At 42.7% G+C, this 17,439-nt stretch overlaps 1 protein-coding gene across 1 annotated transcript in view; it reads right to left on the bottom strand.

The window, feature by feature from the left end:
• Positions 1-17,439, bottom strand: part of LAMB1 (laminin subunit beta 1) — a 73,666-nt gene that overhangs the window by 31,010 nt on the left and 25,217 nt on the right. The window contains exons 14-23 of the mRNA XM_030540039.1: positions 15,823-15,981; positions 14,996-15,123; positions 14,651-14,774; positions 13,901-14,105; positions 13,587-13,730; positions 12,952-13,183; positions 11,575-11,738; positions 9,794-10,018; positions 7,763-7,980; positions 6,955-7,051 (exon numbers count right to left, since the gene is read on the bottom strand). Of these exons, the coding sequence (XP_030395899.1) occupies positions 6,955-7,051; positions 7,763-7,980; positions 9,794-10,018; positions 11,575-11,738; positions 12,952-13,183; positions 13,587-13,730; positions 13,901-14,105; positions 14,651-14,774; positions 14,996-15,123; positions 15,823-15,981 (1,696 nt within the window). The remainder of the gene's footprint in view (positions 1-6,954; positions 7,052-7,762; positions 7,981-9,793; positions 10,019-11,574; positions 11,739-12,951; positions 13,184-13,586; positions 13,731-13,900; positions 14,106-14,650; positions 14,775-14,995; positions 15,124-15,822; positions 15,982-17,439) is intronic.

The following is a 17,439-nucleotide window of genomic DNA, read 5'->3' as shown; positions in this document are numbered from 1 at the left end:
CTTCTCAGGAGTTCAGTCTTTTTGGCTGAAGTCAGAGCAGCAGGAACCCTGCAGGGCTCATGCACTGAACCCTGCTGTTTGGTTGCTAGGGTTTGGAAATGCTCCAGCAGGTTTGCTGGGAGGTTTCTGTTTGATGAAACCTGTATTCTTAACACTACCTTAGCGAAGACATTTGTGCATGTGTACACACACAGAGCTACATACAGTTCAAAGATTAAACAAAAGCACAAGGAGTGTTTCTAGTGGGCCAGCATTACCATTTACCTGATTCTAGACAGTACTGGACGACAGAATTATATTTTAATTCACAGAAAACCACCCCAGAACCTGCACAAGACCATATGTGATGGACACACAAGGCCTCTGCACAGGTGCGAATCTTAACTCTATAATTTCCTAGTTCATCTTTTAGGCACAATAAGCTAAATCAAGTTAAATAAGCTATTTATCTCATGCACTTTTCAAGAATATGGACTAAACGGTGACCAAGGCCCCAATCCTGTAGATACTTACGACTGGATGTAGTGTTTACTATTGTGTGTCATTTCTATTGAAGTCAGTAGAAGCATTCTCAGCTGTAAGAACTGTGCTCAGAAACAGTTTTCAGGTCAAGCCCTAACTTTGTCTATATCTATTTTTTTTCTAGATTTGAACTTCTTTTTTATAAAAAAGCTAGAGAACAAACCAAACCAAACCAACCTGATCTCAGAGATGCAGTCTAGACACAGTCACTAACAACAACGGAAAACAACAGAGAAGGGGAAACCCTCTCCTTCTACGCCTGCTCTTGAGTTTGTGGTTTCCAGCAGAGCAATATAAGGGCCCTCTCTGGATTTAGCACCACCTATGCAATTCTTTTAAGTAATTAAAAGTAACTCCCCAGGATTCCCTGACAATATGCCCAAACTTAGCCGCTGAACACCCAGCAATATTCCCTTCTCACGCATCCCATCTGGTGCAATCCCCTGGGTGGGGGAGGACATCTGGAATATTTGGAGTCTGAGAACAGAGTCACTCATAGATGTAGAATTTATTTTTGCCATGACATGTGTAGCCAGACTTTCCATTCCATAGGACTGAACTCTGTGTGTCAAAAGGTGACATATAACAACTGTTGATAGTGAGGGTGTGTGTGGGTGTGTGTGTGTGTGTGCACGCACAATTTAAAGTTTAGGCCGGGGCATGTGACTGCCCCACGTTGCCTCTGGATCTAAAGCAGAGGTTTTCAAACCATGTGGCACGCACGCCCTCCTAGAGGGGTGTGGAGGAATGTTCGGGGGGGGGGGGGGGGATAAGCAGCAACCAGGGGCAGCTCCAAGCATCAGCACAGCAAATGCGTGCCTGGGGTGGCAAGCTGCAGGGGGCAGCCTGCCAGTCACTCTGACGGCAGCAGTCAGGCAGCCTTTGGTGGCATTTCTGTGGGAGGTCTGCCAGTCCTGCTGTTTCAGCGGCAATATAGTAGTGAGTACACCGAAGGCGTGGGACTGGCAGATCACCCGCAGAACCGCCGCTGAATCTGCGTGACTGACAGACCTCCTGCAGAAACGCTGCTGAAGGCTGCCTGACTGAAGTGCTTGGGGCAGCAAAAAACAGAGCTGCATCAGCGGCAACACCAGGCAGCTCATGCCAGCCCCACAGCGGGGCTCAGGAAGGGAGCACCACCTCACCCCTGACTTACCTCAGGGGGCCACCCAGCCTGTCTGGGCTGGGGGAGGGATGCAACCAAAAAAACCTGGGGGGCACTGCATGTGCTGCCCATGTATCACCTCTGCTGTGTCTCTCTCGTGAACTACTCCATTTTTGAATGAATGGTCTCATTCCACAGAGCCTCTTCAATATCAATAGATGATCCACAATAATGCTCCGAAGTAGAAAGCTGATTCAGAGGTATGATGGCCAAGGTTTTCACAAGTGACCAGTGATTTGGGAGGCCCAATGTGAGATGTCTAAAAGGGCTAGATTTTTAGGAATATCAAGCACCAACCTGGTCTCTGAAAACCAGGGCCCATTAAGACCTTTCCTGCCCTAAAATGGAGGCAACGAAACTCACTAGCGGACTTCTGAAAATCCTGGCCTTAGTTATTTTTTTTTAAACCTATGATATTTAAAATTATAAAGAATTTCATAGCAGTGTGGGCAATAGAGATCTCCCCAATGATTTCTCATCAACAATCTGATCCGGTTTCCACTGGAGCCAACTGACTCAAGATCTCTTGCAGAGGCTTCAGAGCACAGTGTACTTAGGTTGATGTGATAAACCATGCGAGTTTCACAGTCTCAGACAGAAGCCTTTTGCAGCAACTGGATGAAAATCCAGTTCCACAGATGTCCATGAATGAACATGATTTGTTGGGGAAGAGTGAACATGGCTTTTGTAAAGGGAAATCATGCCTCCCCAATCTACTAGAATTTTTTGAGAGGTTAAAACAAATAGGTGGACAAGGGTGATCCAGTGGATATAGCATTCTTGGGACTTCCAGAAAGCCTTTGACAAAGTCCCTCACCAAAGGCTCTTATGCAAACAACACAATCATGGGATAAAACGGAAGATCTTCTCATGGATCAGTAACTGGTTAAAAGATAGGAAGTAAAGGGTAGGAATAAATGGTCAGTTTTCAGAATGGAGAGAAGTAAATAGTAGTGTCCCCCAGGGGTTTGTACTGGAACCAGTCCTATTCAACATATTCATAAATGAGCTGGAAAAGGGGGGTAAACAGTGAGGTGGAAAAATTTGCAGAAGATACAAAATTACTCAAGATAGTTAAGTCCAAGTTAAAAAGGGTTCAAAAAAGAACTGGATATGTTCTTGGTGGATAGGTCTGTTAAAGGCTATTAGCCAGGGTGGTCAGGGATGCAACCCCACCCTTTGATTGTTCCTACTCTTTGTTTGCCAGAAGCTGGGTGTGGAGACGGGTATGAATCACTTGATGATTGCCCTGTTCTGTTTATTCTCTCTGAAGCACCTGGCATTGGTCACTATCAGAAGACAGGATACTGGGCTAGATGGACTACTGGTCTGACCCAGTATGGCAGTTCTTATGCCCCAGGCCAAAAGCCCCTCTCAGCACTTGCAAAATGCCATCAATGAATTCCATCACCACACAACACTCCTGTGGTTTAGTCATTTGTTACAAATTCAAAAAACTCAGACCAGGTTTGTATCACATTCCAAGCCCTAGTAGAGCCTAGTAAACTAACCATTTAGGCACTTGGTCAATAAAAGGACAGAGTGGAACTGAAACCAACCTTGGCTCCTATCTAATGGAGTGGAGTAGGGAGGCAGGATTCTCCTCTCTCAGTCCTGGAGATTTGCAGTATGCAAGATAACTAGAAAAAGCCCATGGGCAGGCTGATATTTCTACATCACGACCTCTTGGGGTCATAGAGCAAGTTACTACAGATTGGCCCATGGGACAGGGAGCAGCTGAATTCTCTGGAGTTCTTTGGCACATAAGGTTTGGGTCATCCAAACCAGGTTGGACCAACCCCCGCATACTGATGAGCTGGTATCTATGGCCTTTCAAAGGCTATGTAGCTCACAAAAGCATGGATGCTTTCTGCTAGATGCGACCCCAAGGAAGATGAAATTTTATAGCTAAGCAAGTCTGCTGTGTTGCTGTAAAATAGAGGGAGCGGGGTTATTAGATTGATAGAAAGTTTAAAGGTACCTAGAAAAAAGGTTTTCTGAATAATACATTATTGCTTTTTCACTTCAGAGTCATTATAAAACAAAAGAGTGCAGAAACCAAGTAAAAGTCAGAAATGCTGGCACACAGCCAAGTCTTGCTGATAACATGTTCTGATGGATTCCATCAACCAGCCTTGATGGAGAGAGCTGATATCAGGAGACAATCACTGCCCTGAAGCATTGAGATTGAAAGCACAGTCAGCAATATTGAACCAGAGGAACACATGCAGCCCTGGGGAAAGCAATTAATATGCTAGTTTGCTCAGACGAAATCTAATACATGCCTTATCACCGAGTGTTTTATCTTTATCCCTAACCACTTCCTGAATAGATGAGACACCCACATCTGTTTAGGTAGGAGATTCCAAGGAAGATCAGTTGAATAGGATTTATTAAAAGATCACTGCAAGTACATTTTTCCCTGCAGGAAACATACCTTAATCTAATCTAGGAGGCTGCTGCAAACCCTCCTGGCCAAGTCTCCCATTTAAACATATCACAGACACAAGTTTGTTCTGGTCTGGACAATGTCTGAAGTTTCTTTCCTCTATTAAATTAACGGAGTGAGACACAACTCAGTTTTTAAACAATTCACTTAATCTGGTTCTGGTATTTTGCTGGTTGTAGTATACTGTCTGACTAAGTATCAGAGGAGTAGCCGTGTTAGTCTGGATCTGTAAAAAGCGACAGAGTCCTGTGGTACCTTATAGACTAACAGACGTATAGTCAGCATACTGTCTGACAGAGTGCATTGTGACTTTATGCAGCCTGAAACAAAGAGAATAATCCTTTGCTAAAAGATTAAATATCTTATGTATTTGGTAAAATTCCTTCAAACATAGTCTAAGGCCATGTTTACATTAGCACTTATGTTGGCAAAACTTTTGTTGCTCAGGGATGTGACACCCCCCAGTCCCCGAGCGACATAAGTTTTGCTGGCATAAGCACTCATGCACAATGCTATGTCAGGGGAAGATGCTCTCCCACTAACATAGCTACCGCTGCTCATTGAGCTAGTTTTACATTGATGGGAGAGCTCTCCCGTCGGCATAACATGGCTACACGAGCCATCTTACAGCTACTGCAAGCTTGTTAGTGTAGACATGGCCTAAGTAACATAAGAGGATGTATAGAGACAGAAAACGCCAATACACTAAGGGCTTGTCTACACTACCAAGTTTTGTTGACAAAACTTGTGTTAACATCCAAAAGTCAACACAACAAAAAAATCACCAAAGGGTGTTCACACTTGCTCCCTCTGTCAATAGATCACGTCCACATTGGGGACACCATCATCGCGTGGGTATGTATCCCACAGTGCAGTGTTATGGGAAAGAAGAGCTGATTGCTGCACATCTTGGGATTCTCTCTCAGTTCTCGCACAACCCCCTCAGCTCCAAGAGGCAGCATCATGAGTAGCTCTGGGAGCAATTCGTGCTGAGGAATGGCAAAGCAGCACAGCAGTCTGCCCCCCTCCCCCTGCAGCAGCAGTCTGTCTGCCACTGTGTTCCTAATGCTAGGCAGAACAGGAGCATTCCAGTGATTTGCTCTTTGTTTGTTCCCCAAACAGAGCAGCACACAGATACTTCCCGGAGCCTTGAAAAGGTAGGGGCGCATGTCTACACTGGCTCTTTGTCGACAATAAAGGGAGGGGAAAAAGACAAAAGTCTCTCATAGGGGTGGAAGTTTTTGTTGCCAAAACTGGGTGTTTTTCGTGACAAAAGTCCCACTGTAGTGTGCACGCTCTTGCTGTTTTGTCGCCAAAAGGCAGTTTTTGGCAACAAATCTTGGTAATATAGATAAGGCCTCAATCTGTTGGTTAAATAGAATCAAAAGTAAAAATTTAAAAAAGACAAGGGAAATACATTTCCACATTGACTTACATGCCCATAAATCCTGCTACTTTAAGATTTCCTCTTGTCACAGTAGTTGCTTGACAATTTGGACAAACTGCTATAGTATAAAGGTTAAGCAATAGTTTAATCCTAATTAAATAGGTTTATTTCCAAATAAAGACCAGTTCTTAACAACATAAGAATGGCCCTTCTGGGTCAGACCAAAGGTCCATTTAGCCCAGTATCCTGTCGTCCAACAGAGGCCAGTTCCAGATGCCCCAGAGGGAATGAACAGAACAGGTAATCATCAAATGATCCATTCCTTGTCGCCCATTCCCAGCTTCTGGCAAACAGAGGCTAAGAACACCATTCCTGCCCATCCTGGATAATAGCCATTCATGGACCTATCTTCCATGAATTTATGTAGTTCTGTTTTGAACCCTGTTATGGTTTTGATCTTCACAACATCCTCTGGCAAGGAGTTCCACAGGTTGGCTGTGCATTTGTTTTAAACCTGCTGCCTATTAATTTCATTTGGTGACCCCTAGTTCTTGTGTTATGAGAAGTAATGAACAACACTTCCTAATCTACTTTCTCTATATCAGTCACCGTTTTATAGACCTCAATCGTATCTCCCATTAGCTGTCTCTTTTCCAAGCTGAAAAGTCCCAGTCTTATTACTCTCTCCTCATATGGAAGCCGTTCCATATCCCTAATAATTTTTGTTGCACTTTTCTGAACCTTTTCCAATTCCAATATATCTTTTTTGAGCTGGGGCGATCACATCTGCACACAGTATTCAAGATGTGGGCGTACCATGGATTTATACAGAGGCAACATGATATTTTCTGTCCTATTATCTATCCTTTTATTACTTATTCCCTACACAAATCTACCGTGTACACCAGGCTCCAGCTAGAATTGCATTGGGTCTGCCCATCCTTACTAAAACAGCATGCCAGAGTAACCAAACATGGACATCTTTCTTTATACCATTATGATGCAAACATCACAACATTAAGAAAGGTGCTGCCAAAGACTATAAAAAAACCAAACAAACCAAACAAAAAAACCTTACTCTTGTTTATAATCCCTTAACCACTGGACATATTTTCCCCTGCTTATCTCTTTTTTCTGTGTGCAAAAAGCATGCCCACCGCCATGGCATATGAACATATGGAGTTGCTGAAATGAATGCACTTTTGTTTCCTTCAATGTGAACTAACTTAATCAAAGTGGTCAACATCGCTCTGGAGAACCAGAGCAGAGCTTGCAACATTCAGGGCAACATAAAGAACTTTTACACAAACTGGTCAGGAGGATGCCTTTAAAGGAAGGTGAATAGATGTTTTAAGAGTTCCAATCACTGAAAGTGTACACAGGCAATTCAGAACACAGCAAGAGAATAGAGGTCAGGGAAATTAGACTCACCTTGGCATGCCACATCGGGGTCACCCCAGAAAAACTCCTGGCACTCCCTGCAGGTGCGGCCTCCAAACCCAGGCATGCACTGACACTGCCCAGTGAACTGTTAGAAATCGGAGTAGAACAGAAAGTGAATTGGTTTTCCTGTATGGAAGGGAACATCACCAGCAAAGCTCTTGGAGCTATTCCCAGCGGCTTGTTGGGAACATGTTCAGGTAATGTTATTTTGGTCTTTTCATATATTGACAAAGACTCAGCAACCGAACTCACTAACAGAATGCAACACGGCTGGACACAGACTGAAGCTGAACGACAAAAACAAACAATTTAAGAAAATTGTGATGCTTCCTATCTTTCTGGACCCGATCCTAAAAAGCTCACCCTAGTGTGGACTATCTAGCAGAGCATGATCTTTAGAACTGATTTACTAGGGCCAAAGTTTCAAGATTGCCAGGGCCCTCCAGTGCCCCATGCCTTTAAAAATAACTGTTGGGGTGCTCAGCACTTCTGACAAGCCAGCCTTTCTTGCCATGTGTGCACTGGGGAAAGAAATATTATTTGGGGCATAGAGACAATGCCTGTGCTGTTTTTAAAATTCCTCTGATGTTTGTCCCTGAACTGCCATTTTTGTCATGACTGTCCCACAGCCCTAGAAGTTATACAGCCTACTGAGAACATTACCTTCTCTTCTGGAAGGCAACATTTGCAATCTGATCTACTGAGCCATTGTACAGCTTTCCTGTGAATACAGCCAATAACTATGCAGAGGAGTATTTTGCTGGATAAGACTAATGAGGCCCTATGCGTTTCTTACCTCATTACACGAAGGCCCGAAGGAACGAGCAACATCACACTCGCACAGTTCACATCCAGTTCCACTGGCCAGTCTCCAAGTGTTTGGTGCACAGCGATCGCAGTTCTGTCCGGTCACATTGGGAAGACATTGGCACTGACCAGTTGTTTTCTCACACTGACAGTCTTCTGAGCTATTGCAGTGCTCTCGCACTGTTCCCAAGTAATTACAGACGCACTCTGTAATGGAAGAGCAGGCAGCCTGACTAACTCTGCTATGCTAGCACAACATTACATTAAATTGAGTCCAAACCTAAATGTTGGTTATGATGTGTTACCAAAAGAGGAGATGGTTTCCAGAGAGATCTGTTCCTATTCAAATGGGGCAAGTTACACAGACATCCCTACCCGCATGTCCTGACATTGTAAGTTACTTAGGCTATGTCTACACTGGCAAATGAATGACAAAACCCCCCACGACCCCAAAAGACAAAAAAGTTTTGCTGCAAAAAGTACCAGTGTGAACAGCAGAAGAGCACAAGCGCCATTCGTTGGGGGTAGAAGTTCTTTGTCGGCAGGAGAGCCGACGAACAGCAGGTACACTTCACAAATTTAGTGGCACAGCTGCAGCGACACAGCCCTATCTCTAAAAGCTGTGTATTGTAAACATAGCCTTAGAAAACAGTTGGTCTGGGAGGAAAAACCTAATGAAGCATCCTTTAAAGTCTGTCTGGGTACATCTGCCATGGTGATGAGTGCAGTATAAATACCTAGTATGGTAAACTACCTTCTCATTCAAATGCCTCTATTAATTTTTCAGAACTTATGCTGCAAGTTATTAACTTTGCAAGATGCAGACAGATCTCAGAGTGTTGCTACATCGGTTTCCAAGTTAAGTTAATTTGAGCAATCATGTAACAAAGGCTTAATCTTGTGAAGTGCTCCTGTAATGTGCACAGTAAGTGACTTGAGGATTCCTACCATCTTTCACGACTAGGACTACATATAATAAGTGGATACAGGGAGTCTTTAAAGCACAGTTATACTCTGAAAAGTGAATTTTATAAGAAGGGGGTTCCATGAGGTTGCAGGTTAATTGTTTTCCATATAAACGTGCTCTCTTTACAAAAAGTGAAAGAGATTATTAGTTTCCAAGTGCCAACCCTGCAAACACACCCTGGGATCTAAAAGTCAGGCTGGATTCTTTCTGGTTCCCACATAACAACCAGAAACAAGAGAGAGACTTTGCAACACAGATCTCTAAAAATTCGGGGGATGGTATGTGACCCACAATAGAACTCAGCTCCTTCCTCCCTCCCTCCAGGAGATGTTTGCTCTGCTAACAGAAATAGTAAAGAACAAACAAAAACGCCACTTTTTTCTGACTAACTTTCTGGACAAACAGAGTAGAATTCTGGAGTCAGAGATTCCCTTTTTTAAAACCATAGAACACACTATTATGTGACTATAACCATACTTAACACTTATCATTCCCTGAGGCAGCCCTTCCTTCTGAGCTTTCAGGAACCCACTCCTGCTGTTCTTTAACGTCCCAGGAATGTTTGTGTAAACAAAAGCCATGTCTTCAGGGCTTAAGCAGCAGCAGGAAATGGCCATGCTCCATCTCTTGATAAGAGGGAAACAATGACTGCTAACAAGAAGGCAAGAAATCCTTATCCCACAAGAGCCCATCCTTTCAGTTGTTTGGGCACATAAATGGTAGGTGTCTCGTCACTCCCAGTTACACTAAAGGACTTCTGCCCCCTGAAGAATCACACTGAACACAAGAAAAGCTGCAAACCCAATGTTTAGCTAGAGGTAATCAGGTTTCTACCATCAGTTTAATCAGAAATGGTTCCTGGTAATTTTAAAATACTTTAATGGAGAATAGCAGATGAGATAACCTAATGTCCTGAGGCCACCTGCAAAATCAACAGCTTCACAGTTTAGTACACTTAACGACATTCTAGAGTTTAGTGCAGGTAAATGAATTCTGACCATTGCTACAGAAGTGAGGAATGGGAAGACCTCCCCTCCCCCCCCCGCCACTTACTTCTACAATCCTGTTGCAGTGCATGTCCATAGTACCCATATTTACACAGCTGGCAATTTTCACCCTCTGTCTGATACAAGCAGTTCAGGCACTTTCCAGACTGCTTGTCACAGGCCCCTGGGTCAGTCATGTCAATGTTGTTGTTACACTGGCATGGCTGGCAGACTCCACCTCTCTCTTCAGGGTCTCCAAAGAAACCAGAAGCACACTCATCACATCTGCTTCCTGTTTAAACAAATAATCCAAGGAATTATTATAGCTCGTTAACAAACAAGTCAATAAACAGCAGGACAGCGTGACAAGAGATTGAAGGTGAACAGTTGAAAGGAAATTGAGTTGAATACATTCAGAGAAACAAAATTTAAAACTTGTCTGGATCCTCAGCAAGTCTAAGTTGAGTAGATCCATTGATTTCAATGGAATTGAGCCAATTTATAGCAGGGTAGGATACAGCTTCTTTTCATGGATTTCAGAATTCAAGGCCCAGATTCAGGGAAGAACTTGCAACATGTGTTAATGGGCATCGCTATTTAGGACCAGGACAGCACTTAAACATAGAATTAGCACTATGCCTATGCATTTACTTCAGTACTGTCCTCAACAGGGATGCTTTGCTTGAGCTAGGGACTCAAATAACTTCTAGCATCATAAACGTTCATTAAAATTTATAGAGATACAGAAATTTTTGCTATGCAAGATGTTCTTTCCTAGCTTTTTCAAAGTGCCACTCCTACCTGCAGTATTTGCCTGCTGGCTGGGAGTGGTTTTTATAACTTCATTATTTATATATCGCTACAGAGGTACATGGTGCTTCACAGATGCATAAAAATCAAAGAATTGCTCTTAAGGTGCTTACAATTTAAATTAAGCTGAACGACAAACACTAGGTGGAGAGATTTGGCAGATATAGGAATAATAGGGGTGGGTAACTTCTCTCTCGCTCCCACTGATTTTCCAGTGAATGCTTACATGCATTGCTTGCCAGAGACTGGCCCTTAATTTGTAAATAAAAACTACAACATTTACAAATATTGGTACTACAGTAACTTCTGCCAGTGCTTATGCTGGAGCTTTCTACTTCCCTCTGTGTTAGAAGTGGGCAATCTATGGCCCTCCAGACGTTTTAATCTGGCCCTTGAGCTCCCGCCGGGAAGTGGGATCTGGGACTTGCCCTGCTCTGGTGCTTCAGCTGGGGAGCGGTGTCGGGGTGCATGGCTCCTGGAAGCAGCGGCTCCTACAAGCAGGGGCAGCCAAGGGGCTCCACACGCTGTCTCCACCACAAGCTCCGCCCCCCGCAGCTCCCATTGGCCAGGAACTGCAGCCAATGAGAGCTGCAGGGGCGGCACCTGCAGACAGGGCAGCGCACAGAGCCACTGGCCGCGCCTCCATGTGGGAGCCAGAGGGGGGACATGCTTCTGTTTCTGGGAGCTGCTTGAGGTAAGTGCCACCCAGAGCCTGCCATCCTGACTCCCTCACGTGCCCCAAAACCCTGCCTCAGCCCTGATCCCTCTCCCATCCTCCGAACCCCTAGGTCCCAACCCAGAGCACCCTCCCACACCCCCAACTCCTCATCCCTAGCCCCAGCCCAGAGCCCACACCCCCAGTTGGAGCCCTCCGGCACCCCAACCACCAATTTTGTGAGCATTCATGGCCCACCATACAATTTCCATACCCAGATGTGGCCCTGTGGCCAAAAAGTTTGCCCATCCCTGCTCTACGTAGTCCCTCTCTGTAGCAAAATTAAAACTCAGTAGATGCACTTTAAAGCACATGGTATTTACCTATGTATCCCATGTTACAGACACACACAATCTGCAGAGTAACAGGATCTTGATAACAGCTGCTGGCAAACTGACGCCCACTTTCTGGGCCATCTGGGCAAGGACAAGGCCGACAATGATCTCCTGATCCCAGGACAGGGTCTCCATAATATCCACCAAGACACCTATATTAAATAAAGGCTTGTGAGACTGCAAGCAGATACTGTACAGACTATTTCTTCTGATGGGAAATCAAACTAGAATGGTTTTCAATGACTGGAGGGATGAGGGAGACAGACATCTTTTATAGGTCTCCAATTGTTATTCACAGTATGAATAACACTACTGTAAATATGTTGTCTTTGGCTCATACTAGCATTACAAGTAATATGCCATGCCAAACCAAACAATTCCATCTCAAATGCTATGTCTTGCCTCTGATCATCACACTTTAAAACCTTCTCTGGTAGGTGTTTAGGCACATTTATATGGAGAAATCAGTTTCATACCTCCTCAACACACACTCCTTTGCTCAAATGGGTGGCCCTGGGCCTGGAGCAAAGATAGGAGGCCACAGACGTGCCCATCATCTGCTTACAGAGGATGGGGTTCGCCTCTTCCCTTCAGAATCTGCTTTGGTCTCCATGGCTGCAAACCGGCTAGAGTCCATGCAGCTCTGGCCAATTCTGCACTAGGGCCCAAGGTTTGGCCCCTAGTTGTGATAATTCTACACAGACTTTTCATCTCTGTAGTTCTTTCAGTTGTACATATTCTCACCAACAGTGACATTTTTTAACATATATTCATTGCTCTTTTGCTGGGGATGGAAGAAAATGGGTCCTGCCATTTTGCCCTCATTAAAATTAAGTGATAACCTAGGTGTCTGAAACAATCCTGAGTTTGTTCATCTCCTTAAAATTTCTGCCTTGCTCTCTGCACAGCTGCTGCTACAAAGTGGACACTATGAGAGGAATTTTCGCAGTGAAAGCTGGCCCTCTTTCTATAAATGGACACTGTCACTTTCAAGACAGCTCCCCCACTCAAGCCTTTCGACTTGTCCTGAACCCAGGTGGTCCAGTTTGGCAGACCAAGACATTTCTATTCATTCGTATTTCTGTGTGCTGAAATCCAAGTCAGATGGACATGTGATATTTACATAGGGGCCACTTCTCCTTTAGAAACAGGAGACACAGGTTCCCTGTCTGGTAATAAGGGTGGGGCAGCCCAGTGCAGAATCAAGGTTTTGTGCTTGATCATGCTAATGTCACCGACTTCAATGGGACTTACTTGAGTAATGACTTTAGGACGGGGTGTTAGCTTTGCCTGGGGCAGTTCAGTGGATAGTGCTTACAGCATGTAATAATGTACCAGTATATCAGCTATAAGAAGAGACCATACCTTTCACAGTTGTGTCCTGTGGTGGAATCGCGGCAATTCAAACATTCCCCAGTGTATGGGTCACAGTCATCCGTGTGGCCATTACACTGACAAGGCTGACAGCTTGGAAATCCCCAGTGTCCAGGTAAGCACCGATCACATTGACGGCCATACACTCCATGGAAACAGTAGCACTGGCCAGTCTCAGGATGACAGAAGGAACTGACAGAACCTTGTAAGTGACATTCACAAGCTAAATAAAATAAAATAAAATAAAATAAAATAAAATAAAATAAAATAAAAATGCAGTTAAAAAGAAGTGATAGTTGGAAAACCTTCTCTTCTTCCATTTATGCAGCTGCAGCCTCTGGACCTGGCTCTGCAGTCATTACCCAGTAGGACTCCAGCAAAAGCTAATGAGAGTTTTGCCCCAGTAAAGGCTGAAAAATCAGACCCTACCATTGTATTAGAATATAAAGATTCAACAGAGTGGAGACTTTACACTGGATTTCTTAGGTTATATTTAGATACAGAGAACAACAGTACCTTAAAGAATATCTTGTTAGAAAGTGTTAGATACCAAAATTCCCCATTATTCGATTTGCCATTGCCTAACTAACTAAAATGAATATGCAGAGATTATGGATTAAACGTACATTTGCATCCATTAGGTCCAAACCCAAAGGTGCCAGGAGCACATCTGTCACATCTTCTTCCAACAACATTAGGACGACACTGGCACCGTCCTCCATTAGAGTCACACACTGAACTTAATGAGCCTTGAGGGTTACACTGGCAAGCTGAATAGTGAAGAGAGGACAGAATTTGAAAAAAAGCACCACAGCTCATAAAACAGGTTTGAGCAGCATCTCTCCACACACACACTCACACCTCCCACCCACATCTTGGCAACAACATTAATATCTGGAAAATTGTGATTTATTCTGAAAGTCAATTAAGTTGTACATACATAATGCTGTCTCATGTAACAGTGCAGAGATGCTAAAAATAATATTCTTGCAGACGTCAGTCATAGGAGTTTTCACAACACTCCTGCTGTTTTCCAAACATCGGTATCTTTGAAATGTTTCCCAAGCACTGTTAGTGACCACATCTTCGCCTGAGCCCCCAACCGTGAATATGTCCAGCGATTTGCAGTAAGGCATAAGAACGAGCTATGAAACAATTATAAAATGACAAAACATTACCAAAACGTTATGCTGCAGTCCATTTTTGTCTGAACTAAATATTACTGTTTCCTAGTACACTGGCTGTTTCCTAGTACACTGGCTTTTTAAAGTAAAACAAAAAACAACAAGATCTTAATTTTCATAGAAAAATTTCTAGCATCCACAAAATAAATATTTTATGGAAAATATGGAAGACCACGTTTGATATTCATGATGTGCCTGCCTCCCTTGTATAAATAAGCCTTTCCAAAGATACAAACTTTAGCATTCAGCACTTAACATGTTAGTGATCCTGTAATATACAGCAAAGAATGCATATCAAAAAAGAAACCAAACGGGGCACATACTTTAAATCTGAAGATGTGTAGAGTGCTTGAAACTGTTGTAAATGTACAGCCAAATTTAGCCAATGGATAACTCCCACTGACTTCAGTGGGATTTACATAGCAGTGGCCAAATGGAAAATACAACACTTAGTATTTTAAGTTTAATTTTTCTTTAAAAACATCCATAAAGTAACTTGCACTTACAGAGTCAATGAGTGTGTATGGGCTTTCCACCTCAGTATCGAAGGAGGAGTACTGTGATAGCTCCAGACGAACAGTGTAATTCAGTCCCTTTTCAAAACATACAGGGCGTGGAAGGACGACATATCTGGATTGGAAACAGAATGTCTGGTTTTCATTTAAAATGTTGAATGCAATAAATCTTTTAAGATGGCTCTATGGAACATCTGGGATAATATTCTGCCTCTTCTTGTTTGATTTTTACTAAGAATGAATGGTAAGTTTTGAAAAGAATGTTTGCACAAGCTTCCAACCAAATCCTAAAAAGACTATTAATCCTAAAATGAATGATACAACAGTTATACAGACCTTGAGCCAGGTGATAATGACACAGTCTGATTATCATCGTCAGGAACGGTATTACCACATCGGCTACTTGTAGGAATCTTGCCTGGGCGCGAAACAGTAATAATAACTTTTTCCCAATGATCTGGTAACTGGAAAAATTGGTCATCATTAACCAATGGATAAGTGATTAAAAACTTCTGATATCAAAACTGCATGAGAATGAGAACTAACAAGATGCACATGTAACAATCACAATTCATGGCATTCCACTCCAGTACAGAGAGTTCACATAGCTCTGGTTACAGAACAATTTATTTGATGGGTTTGTCTTGTTTGTGAACTGTCCACAAACAGATCAAGATTTCCTTGGAATGATTCACATTTATTCCTGTGTTCACAATTATTCCATTAATATATTATGTAAATCTATTTCGGCATATGGATTGCTTGTGGGAGATGTGCAATTGGTCTCCTGTCACACAGCAATCATTTCCACACCTTTTGTTTATTAGTCGTCCTTGCTGTGTTATGCCTAATTTATACATCCTCCGTTGTCCCACAAGGGGTCTGTCAAAAAAATTTTAATTGTCCAGTAAGCATCATGCACCTCAACAGCACAATTATAATAAGGTAATAAATAACGTTTGTGATTCAAACAACAGTAATGGTCAGTATAAGTCTTTTGCATTTCTAGTTATTTTTAGGTAAAAAAGACTATCATTGTACCAGTCAGCTCCTAGCATTCCACAAGGAAAACTCAGGTCTTGTTAAATATATCTGCAACCTGTCATCGCCCTCTCAAGAGGTAACGATGCTGATAAACATGTATGTAAAGAGTGGCCAATTACCTGTGGCTCATAGCGAATCACAACATCATACTCCATAGAATATGGAATATTGTCGACATAGAATTCTAGATATGCCCCTTCAGGGACTCTTACAAATCCTATTCCAGTCCAGGATGGAGTACGATCTTGAGAATACTGGCGCTCAACTATGCTCACTCCCTAAGGAAGAAGGGGAAGTTACTGCAATACATACATACATACCAACCAACCAAATGTAGCTAAAACATTCCTGTTCAATGGTGGGACAGAAATCCACAGGCACAGAAACTCCATAGACTAACTGTGGATTAACAGGTTATTTCTGTATTTATGTTTTCTGGGTTGCTGGTTTGTTATTAAAATCATGCATTATATAGAAAACAAGCTCTCTTTTGTACACACAGATGTAGGCATATCTACACTTTGCCTTCTTGTTTGCAAATACAACACTTTTTCTTTCATTGCACAGAGACTCAATGAAACTACTATTGCATAGTTATCCATCAAATTATTCATTGTAATGAGATTTTAAATTTAAAATACCACTGATATAAACCATTGATAATATTTAAAAACAAGCCTGCACAAAACCGAAACACAAATAAAGTCAAAAAAAGGTATTGCTACAATTCAGAGTGTAATTGATGTAGCTTTTCTCATGTTTTTTCATGTTGTATTTGTAATTATTAGGGCTTCTCTTAAAAATTCAGACAATCATCCAGACAAAAGAGAGATATTAAAAGACAGAGAATCCAGGGCTGACAGGCATAAATCTATGGACTAAAAATATGGCCATTTCCCTTGGTCTAGAATTTCTGTTTTTATCTGGTACTTTATATAAGAATATGAAGTATTTGATACTCAAATTTCCTGTTTGAAAGAGATCAAAACCAATGAATCTGTATAAAAATAAGAGAACATCCTGCACATGCCAAAGGAAACTGTCTTAAGAAGGAGGTAAACAAGGTGGGTGAGGTATTATGTCAACTTCTGTTGGTGAGAGCTTACACAGAACTCTTCTTCAGTTCAGGTCAGGTCAGTAAACCAGCATGCATTTTAAGGAAATGTCAATATGATTATTACATCAGGATGCCCCAGGACAGACTAACAGTTTCCCACAATATCCTGAATGAACTTTATTGAATAAAGTTCAATCTTACTGAATCAGGTTTAATACCTTTGGAGTCCGTTGTACCAAAAATGCAATTGTGTATGTGTTATTGTGGCATTGTATGTACCTTCTCTAGCAGGAAGGGGATGCTAATGTAATGCCTTTGAAGCCACTTCCCACCCCTCCCCTTGGAGAGGTACACAGACCAGTTCAGAATGGATTCTCCATGGACCCTCAGACAAAGAAAAGAATTTTGGACAAATAGCCTGGTTTTAAACTGGCTCAGGGCCTTCTTCCTGATCCAGCAAATGGACAGGGATCTCTGGTCCATGGAGGGCCCCAACCCTTAGGATAGGGTTGGAAGGACTGAGCCTACTAAGGCCCCATAAGATGGAGTGCTTGCTCTGAGCAGAGGCTATTATAAACTTGTGACCAGGAAGTTCATACCAGCTTCAACCCAGAACAAGCACCCAGTTGTTTGGTGGGCTTTGAAGGATTAACTACCAGCCAGAGCCCATGCTAGAGCT

The sequence above is a fragment of the Gopherus evgoodei genome, chromosome 1 (assembly GCF_007399415.2).
Source record: "Gopherus evgoodei ecotype Sinaloan lineage chromosome 1, rGopEvg1_v1.p, whole genome shotgun sequence".
NCBI classification, from domain to species: domain Eukaryota; kingdom Metazoa; phylum Chordata; order Testudines; family Testudinidae; genus Gopherus; species Gopherus evgoodei.
The sequence above is the reverse complement of the archived record's forward strand: the minus strand, read 5'-3'. Positions and strand labels throughout refer to the sequence as shown.